The sequence below is a fragment of the Malus sylvestris genome, chromosome 10 (genome assembly GCF_916048215.2).
Source record: "Malus sylvestris chromosome 10, drMalSylv7.2, whole genome shotgun sequence".
Lineage (NCBI taxonomy): Eukaryota > Viridiplantae > Streptophyta > Magnoliopsida > Rosales > Rosaceae > Malus > Malus sylvestris.
The window spans coordinates 34,467,517-34,476,418 of NC_062269.1; the positions used below are offsets into that span (position 1 = coordinate 34,467,517).

General features: G+C 38.2%; 2 protein-coding genes across 2 annotated transcripts; both read right to left on the reverse strand.

Annotated features, from left to right (window-relative positions):
* Positions 1 to 460: 460 nt before the first annotated feature.
* LOC126587523 (phenylalanine--tRNA ligase, chloroplastic/mitochondrial-like) lies at positions 461 to 5,128 on the reverse strand. The gene is made up of 10 exons (XM_050252599.1): positions 4,839 to 5,128; positions 4,122 to 4,312; positions 3,657 to 3,863; positions 3,445 to 3,562; positions 3,116 to 3,192; positions 2,208 to 2,387; positions 2,007 to 2,051; positions 1,415 to 1,519; positions 833 to 946; positions 461 to 746 (listed from the first exon to the last, which is right to left on the reverse strand). The coding sequence occupies exons 1-10, from the start codon at positions 5,044 to 5,046 to the stop codon at positions 696 to 698; spliced, it is 1,296 nt and encodes a 431-aa protein (XP_050108556.1). The 5' UTR covers positions 5,047 to 5,128; the 3' UTR covers positions 461 to 695.
* A 939-nt stretch (positions 5,129 to 6,067) lies between these two features.
* Positions 6,068 to 7,505, reverse strand: LOC126587857 (serpin-ZX-like). The gene has a single exon (XM_050252939.1). It carries the CDS (start codon positions 7,407 to 7,409, stop codon positions 6,228 to 6,230), a length of 1,182 nt encoding a protein of 393 aa, XP_050108896.1. The 5' UTR covers positions 7,410 to 7,505; the 3' UTR covers positions 6,068 to 6,227.
* Positions 7,506 to 8,902: the final 1,397 nt, after the last annotated feature.

An 8,902-nucleotide genomic window follows, 5' to 3' on the forward strand; every position in this document is an offset into this window, starting at 1 on the left:
TGGCTAGGGATTTAGATGTGATATTCATATCCATAAAGGTGCGTTTGTTTGCCATCACCAGATTGGACTACTTATTAGTGTAGTTTCGTGTGTGTTACGCATATGCACCAAGTTTTATGAGATTAAAAGGGACTTGCATCGGTTGATACCACGCTAAAAGGGACTTGCAGCCGAATCGAAATTGGGTTCTTTTGACCTCTATAGAGTAGGGAGGTTGTCTTTGTAAGTTCCCATTATCCTGCTTCTTAGCCCGATAATGCACCAAACGCTTCATTAAATCAGTCCAGCTTAATTCTTGAAGCTAGTCCAGTGCAACAAATGCACCCTAAATGCTTTTAGCCGTGTAACCTTTGATTTACTCAACCAAAAGGTCAAAAGTAAACAAGGGTAAGGGTGTGCATGAAGAGAAAACAGGCGTGCATCTCTCTGAAGCAAATTATCACTGCTGAAATAATAGAGATTGCTTGCCAAAACCACTTTCAATTCTACCACCTTTCTTTTTTCTCAGTAAAAAAATATATTTTCAGTGTCTACCCCTTGAATTCTTGGAGAGTTTGATCTCTTTATCTCTTGCCAAGGCGGGCTTAAAACTCTGTATTCACAGCCACAATGTAGGTAAAAATTCAACCACCTATAAATCAGGTGAAAAGTTTTACAGTTTGAACTGCCACAATAGGCTACTGCACCGAGACCTCTCATCTTAGAACGACGTTCAACTTGCTCTGCACCAACTCTCTTACATTCCACTGCATACACATTTGAAACAGTTATGGAGGTGTGAATGCTCCTATGAAGGAAAGATATGATTACATCTTCTCGCTGTAATACTTACCTGCAACTTATTAATTTCATCATCTGTGAGCGAGCGTTCCATGGATCGATATGCAATTCTGTAGCAGTGACTGGTCATCCCTTTCTTGTTTGTGAAATTGTCTATCAATTGCACCTGGCAATGAGGGAGCAGGTATTTCAGTAAACGCATAACAACACTTCCAATATAGTACTGTCAGGTAATAGCGATCACTTCACCAGACTTGACAGAGTAAGTTGGGGCAGAATACTTGATGAACAAATATCACACAGTGGTGGTAATCATAGATGAGATTTTCCATGAATGCGTACAAAAACTTCCAGACTTGGATTACAAATAACTTTCCAGGTGTAGGAATTATTCCACAGAACCATTTTAGTAAAGGTTGATATAGTTAATAAATATAGCAGTTCAGGTGTGGAGACGTTAAAAACTTTCAAATCTTTCAATTTTAAGCCACTTCAGTAGAAAATCATTTCAGAAAACTAGCTGCACTGAATAAGTCAAGTTAGAGCTGCTCTTTATTTCCAATAAACATCAAGGTTCAACCACAATGTTCAAAATCTACACCTCCAGTAAATTTATCAGTGAAAACAGCCATACCTCCTCTGCAAGATCTCCAGCAACTTCTCTAACAACTTCACATAAATTGTTTTCGGTGAAAGACTCGTTTATCCAAAAACTGACATCTTTGTAACAAGGAGGATACTGAAACGAAAAGAAAGTTTATAAGAATTGTTAGCAAGCAGTAATTTACCCGCAGTAATTTACCCTAAAACCAATAGTTAGATCCACAAGCAACAAAATCTTAAGAAGCCATTTGTTTTTCAAGGCAATAAAAAAAATCCAGTCATACATCATCATTTCTTTGTTCTTTCTTTTACTGAAGAAAGTTGGGGTTCCACCATAAAACCAATTGGCAATATGGGGAGTAGCCCAACCTCTTATAAGCCCATGCAAGGTCCCTCCTCCCATCAATGTGGGACTCATTCTCAACAGCATCATGGTTCAATTTTTGCTTTCTATCTTTTGATACAAGATATAACAAAAGGGCAGCACAAGCTCTAAGCATACGAGGACAGAGGGAGGGAGATCAAATATCTCACAAAACTATATCTTAATTTTACACAATAATACGTGACCAGAAAACTCAGTAACCAGAAAGTAAACATGCTAATTTCCTATGCAACAATACCTTGGAAAATGGCTTGAATTTGATTCCCAGCTGGCCACTTGAAAACTATATCCAAAATTGGATAATTAGATATAATGGATTAGAAAAATGCCAAGGACTTTAATACTTGCTTATTTCACTTGTCAAGACTTAAAATTGAGCAAATGGAACATATCCAAAAAAAGAGAGGGGAAAATCATATTTAACGGATTGAGGAACCACCTGAGAGGTGAATCTCTCATCAGTTGACCAGAAAAGCCGAATATCAGGGATGTCAAATAAAACCATTGCCAGCCGTTCCAGTCCAAGTCCAAAAGCCCAAGCAACGTTGTCTGTTTTGCCACTTCTCCTCAATATTTCTTGTTCTGTCACCCCACAACCCAAAACCTCCAACCATTTTTCCTGGTATTGTATTCAACATTTATAAAATCGATTTAATGCTAAAAATATTCATGCCTCCAAGCATCAATTGAAAGTATGAAAAGGGGTTTCAAAGCATGAATTGTAACAACATAAAACTTTCCTAAACGTAAGAACCACGACTTATAACAGTGGCCACTAATTCAATGTGAGATTTGATTATCAGCAGGTGTCCCAGTTCAAAGCATGTCAAAAGCACTAGTTGGATATGAACAGAAATAATCAACAATGGAAACAGTCAGAATAGAAAGTATCTCCAAGAAATTGCATAGATATATTTTTGATAAATTTTACTTTTATTACTTTTTCATCTACAGAATAGAAAGGGGCTCAAGGGTCACTACATGTAATCTAGGATAGGCATCAAGTTTAATCTAGCGTAAACACCTACTTGCACAACTCCCAGATCTCACAGGCAGCAGATAAAGACAAAATCATACTGGCAACTAATATACTACAAAGAAACACTAAATTTAATCCAACAGTTGGTTCGGATTTGGGTGATTTTGGGTAGACATGATCTTTGAGAGAAGACCTAAAAGATAGAAAGTTAGAATCGTTGAGATACATTACGGAGTGGGCCAAACAAAAATGTGTGTCCCAGGATCCTAACTCATATGTATCAGAAATAGCATGAAGTAGATTCACAATCCACAAAGAAACACGGAATTTTGTTTTGTGTCCCAAAATGATCAGTGTCAGTAGTATACCTGAAAAAATATCTCAAGTTCAAATGATGGGTTGGTAAATGGGAAATATGTATCAACCCAGCGCATTTCCACAGAACCTGAAAATTTCAATCTGATAAACTTAGATGTTCCAAAACAACTGTATCAATCCACCAAAAAAAATAAATTGTATCATATAACAAATAAACAAACAAATTAAATAAAATTAAGAAAACACTTGAGAATTTTTTAAGCAAATAAAACTCCATATGCTTAATAGCTATTTGTTGAATGCTAAAGCACTCAAATGGCACACCAAATTACAGCTTGCCTAGGAGATACGAAACACAGTGGTTCAAGATAGATTTTACCAAATAAGTGGCGTGCCAATCCCTCTAGACATTTCTTTAAATCTCCAGCAGCATAAGATGTGCCATCTGTCCCAGAAGCCTCCCAATCTTGTGGAGAAAAAACACGAACACCTTCCATCTATATGGGCAGGAAATAAATTCATTCGTTCGGGCAGAATTCCAATAAGCTAAGCAGCATTGAAGTCTTATTCTAAGCATTAGAGATAAGAAACCTGATGGAACACAGGGTAATGTGTTGAGTCAATGGAATCCCTACGGTACACATCTCCTGTTACAAGGAAATGAGTATGTCCTCTTCTCAATATTTCTGCCTGATGAGCACTTGTATGACACCTCAAAACGGTTTGAGAGTCAATATAGTACGTATCATTATAACTTCGACTTACATGATCAGCAGGAACCAAAACATCGTCAAAATTCTGAAAGAATTGAAATTTGATTCACTGTCAAGAAGTAAGTCACAGGGTTCTTACAATCTTGGAAGGATAAAAGAGCACTGCAATAACACATATTTACTATTCTTCTTTTATGAAAAATGCATGACTTAATTAATGAGGTTAACAATCCAGAAACGAACCTAGGAGATATGAATGATAAATGCTATAAACTAAAGATTCTTGTCCCCTTCATTTGGTGTATTTCATGGCCCAATTTTTAAAATAAAATCAAGTTCGTACCTCTTTCACAGAGACAATTGGGCAAAGATTATCAAACTTATCGAACTGATTTGAGTAATTGGTGTTGAAATACTCGTATATTGCATTCTTCAAAATCCCAAGTGGGTGCTGATCTCTTCTGTGGAGTTGCAGTCCAAGCTTTGCAAAAATTGTATCCGGTACATTGTTTGTGGGGTCATCCCTCAGCACATCTACAAACCCATAATCCAAAACTATCAAGCCACTAACAAATCCTTCAGAAAACCAAGTCTGAAACTTTCCAATTGCACATATCCGACAGAGCATCAAAAGCAACAGATGATGAGAATTCTAACATGCTTTGAAATGTTTGTTAGACTTAGGCCATCAAACAGACACCCGGAAACAAGTATTCCAGAGTGCAATGGATTTATGTGAGATACAATTCTCTAACAAGTATACAAAACAAAATGCAAAACTTTTCAACCAACCAAATTGCATTACGAACAAAATATACTGCAGAAGGTAATGGATAATAGAATAAATGGACTAACCAAAGTTGTAAAAACTTAAAACCAATTCAAATATTACAATTTCACAAAAAACTACTACTTATGGAACGAAGAAATTCCACAGTTTCAGGTTGTAGAAATGCAAACCAAGTGCAAAAATTTCACCACCACTGCAAACCCAATACAGAAAAACAACAAAAATATCAAAAACGAGAGCAACCCAGATGAGGGAAATGGTCAAAGTTACCATCTTTAGCAATCTTGACGCCGCCCAGCTCGAGCACGGAAGCCACCGGCTGCCTCCATTTCTTGTTGTGAAGCTTATCGGAGGAAAGAGCTGTAGAGGAAGAAGAGAAGGGCAGGCAGAAAGTGAAGCTTCTGAGGCAAGCTGTGCGGAGAGAAGGTGAGGTTTTGGAGAAGAGAGTGGTCTGCGCAAATGAGAAGGCCGTTGCCATTCTCGTCGGGACTGGAGAGAGCCGTGCGTGGCAGAGTCTCCGTACTCTTATCGATGATTTGGGGCTTTGCCTTTGTTTTTGTTTTGGTTTCTTTCTTGAATTTATTTGTCTCGGGTCGGAATTTGGGTTTGAAAAGCCCAACCTCGCAGCTAGGCCCAAATCCACTGATGTAATTTCAAACCTCGATGCTTGTTTTGAATGTTTCTTAGCTAAGTTTATTATGCTGTTGTAAAGTTTGAATTTCAAACTAGCGTGTAAATAGGGTATTTCAAACCCACTGATGTAATCTCTATGATTTTATAAATACAAGCAACCCTTGATTGAAGGGGTGTGCAAAAACTAACTGAAAACCTAGCCGGCTAAAGTTTTACATACTGTTCCACTAATAGTATGTTCACAAAACGATAACTTTTCTCGTTTATTGATAGATATATTTTACATGACTGATTGGTACGATTGTAACTGTGATTTGATACGAACGCAATTGGGATAAATATTTTCTCTTCATCGGCAAAATAATATAGTTCGTAATAATTAGACTCAAGACCTATTTACACACAAGTAGAGATTAAAACGCTAGTAAACCAATTCGTCATTGGCATGGAGTATGCTTTAAATTTGATTAATTCATGAGAATCGTACCTAATATTAATCAAACCAAAATTAATACCGATAGTATTAGTGGCTTCGTTGCCCTCAGCTGGTCTCAGTTGGTATAGATGTTGATTGCATAAAATGTTTTGGTCCAGTTAATAGTAGACTCTCTAGATTTGTACTTTCTGAATAGACTTAGAGAAGAAAGACCACTTTGCTTGATTACGTTTCCAACTAATTGTATAATTATATTGTGTATCATGTCGTGTTTCTGACACACTGAAAAATGCATATGACATTTTCATCATCGTATGCTCATTCATTGGATGTCAAAACAAATACTTCTTTATTTTATTTTAAGTTGGAAATAAACAATCAGTGAACCTCAACACCAAAAAGAACAAACAGTGCAGAAATTAGAGGAGGATTCAACTGCGAAAAACAAAACGATCACTGAACCTCAACTGTTACATTGCAAAGAAAAACAAGAAATTAAAAACCATTCCCGCAGGCAGTCATCCACAATGCAATAGTTAAAAAAACAAAAATAAAGAGTAGATCTTACTTGCATTGTCACGTGCTAAAGCTCATTCTTCTAACGGATTGAGAACATGACCAATGAACAGAACCGTTCCAGTCACTTCCTCTCTGACTATAAACATAAACGGGTGATCAGCCACAAAGTTTATCGTTTTCGGTATAAATGGTTCATCATCACTATCCGCTTCATCGTCAAAGTCGCAAAGAGAAACAGCTGCAGCTTCTGTGCCTTTTTCATCAACTTCAATGAAGGATTTGTGAATTATTTTGGCCTTATCTAGACTTGACTCCACCATCCCTGTCAAATCACCTTCACCATTGAAAGGCAACACCAATCCTACATCCATGAGAACTTTAGAAGCTTCAAAGCCGGAGCTAATCTTAAACCTTGGGATTACAAAGGCACCAACCGCGACTCTAGTTTCAGGGCGATGACGATCTAAGAAATCAGGCTCGGAACAAACTCTCTCAACAAAAGCTGGGAGCCCATCTTTCGCATCAGGAAGTAACAAGTACATACAAAATTGCCTCTCATTGTCTTCGCCTTGTTCGTAAGGAAGCTTCGAGACCTTGAAGCCGTCAAAGGCTTTTACAAACTGGTAATCGTAGCTTCTCATGAAGCGCGCCTCAACAGAAGTACCGTCAAGAAGGTGGAAGTAGTCCTCTTCTAGTGTCTCCGATGTATCAAACGGGTCACTCCAATCTGCTTTAAAGTGTAAAGCATTTGAAAATATAAGCCTGGTATTGGTTTGGACTGTCCCAGGAGCAAGAACCTCAGTGATAAGGCCCTTCGTCGCCTTTTCAGCCCATGAGTTCACTTCGGCTCTCGCTTCCTCAGGGTTGGTTTTAAAGTTAACTTGTTTTATAGCCGCCTTGTGAACTGTGTCCACAACCTCTTTGAAAGAAGGTTTGATGGGGAGAGATTCCTGAACCCAAAGGCCATTGGCAAAGTTCAGGCAAGGACCACCTCCAGCGGATCCGTCTGCGAAGATTAGAGGGACAAGATGGGAGGCGAGGGAGTTGAGTTGGTCGGTGGAGTTGGACTTGAGGAAAGAGAGCAACTGCTCCTTCGTGGGACCTTTCGACCCTGCCGTCAAAAGCCACAACACAACCTGAATGGACAGCGGCGAGTACACCATGTTTTTGTCTTTGCCTTCAGTGGTGAGCAGTTGCTTGGTAATTCTTAGTGCAACATCGGTTAGGTCGCTGATAGAATTTTTGAGATCCATTCTTTGGGCAGGGAGGGAGGTGAAAGTGCTTGATCGATCGTTATTTGGGAGAGGAGAGACACCAGGCAAGTGGGAGAGGAGAGATAAATATTCAACCCTAAAACACTCACGGCTGTGTTGTAAAGTAACCTATTAGGCTTCTTATATAGGAAGAAAATCATGGACCTTGGGAGGTGGAAGTCCATATATCAAGAATATTTAGAGCAATTCCACCGGGGACCAAATGTCCCAGCCTCCAGTCCAAAAACCAAGCCAGGCCTCTGTCAATCAAGTCCACCCCAACAAACTGACTGGTACCCAGCCCGAGCTGGGCAAGAGCCCAGCCCAAAAGAGACTGAGACAGAAGCCGGGGAAGAAGCCTGCGCGTGCACTTCACGCAGCCGTTTGGCGAGTGCCCGACAAGCTTTCAGACGCCGGGGCCCGCGTGCAGGCGCTGTCAGTCCCCCCCCCCCGAGTTGCGACGTGGCTACCTCTCTGCCGTTGGATTTCCAACGGCTAGTTTTCTAGACCGTTGGATTTCCAACGGTAAAAAAATTTTAAATTTTACTTTTAAACTAGACCGTCGGATCAAAGATCAACGGTCCACGTTTTTTTCACAAAAAGTAAATTAAAAAAAAAAAAAAAAGGGCCCAACGGTCAGAAATATGACCGTTGGCCACGTGGCAACTCCCTAGCTCTTGGATTTGAATATTTTTCAAATCCAACGGTCCAGATTAATTAACTATATTAAAATTCATTAAAAATTATTAAAAAATACAGAAAAATTATTAAAAAATACAGAAAATTTTAAAAAAATTACAGAAAATTTTGAAAAATGTTAATTTTTTTTCCTATAAATACCTAACCCTCATCTTCTACCTTTACACCACATTCCAATATTTTCTACACTTTCTATACTATCTACATTTCAATATTTTCTACACTTTAAGAGAAAAAAATGTCTTCGTGGAAGCTCATTGAAGATGTTACGTTGTGTGAATGTTGGGTTCACACTACTCATGATCCGATTACGGGTAATGAGATGGATAAGCGAGAGATGTGGAGTAAAATTACGAAAGCGTTTTGTGATGTACATGGAGAAAACGCCAGAACTAGTCAAGGTCTTCAAGGTCGTTGGAAAAAACTCAACGCATCATTTACTTGTTGGAAAAACGCCATCTCTCATGCTTCCGGTAACCTCCGTAGTGGGACAAGTTTAGCGGATCAGGTGACAATATTTTTATTTATTTATATGCATTCCACTCACATTAATATTTTGATTTATTTAATTTCGTATGTAATTTTTATCTTATTTCTTATGTAATTTTTATTTAATTTCTTATGTAATTTTTATTTAATTTCTTATGTCATTTTTATTTAATTTCTTATGTCATTTTTATGTAATTTATATGCATTCCACCCGTATTAATATTTTGAATTTATTTATTTGTGTTACACCCGCATTTTTTAACACTATGTTATCCCACTTTTTTATGGACACTACAAGCTCAAGC

Bases quoted from the DNA above. Each gene is read 5' to 3' on its own strand.
- LOC126587857 (XM_050252939.1), bottom strand. From the start codon at position 7,409: ATGGATCTCAAAAATTCTATCAGCGACCTAACCGATGTTGCACTAAGA.
- LOC126587523 (XM_050252599.1), bottom strand. From the start codon at position 5,046: ATGGCAACGGCCTTCTCATTTGCGCAGACCACTCTCTTCTCCAAAACC. The intron at 947-1,414 runs GTATGGCTGTTT...CCTCATTGCCAG, and splicing joins CTGGAGATCTTGCAGAGGAG to GTGCAATTGATAGACAATTT. The intron at 747-832 runs GTAAGTATTACA...ATGTGTATGCAG, and splicing joins ATGAAATTAATAAGTTGCAG to TGGAATGTAAGAGAGTTGGT.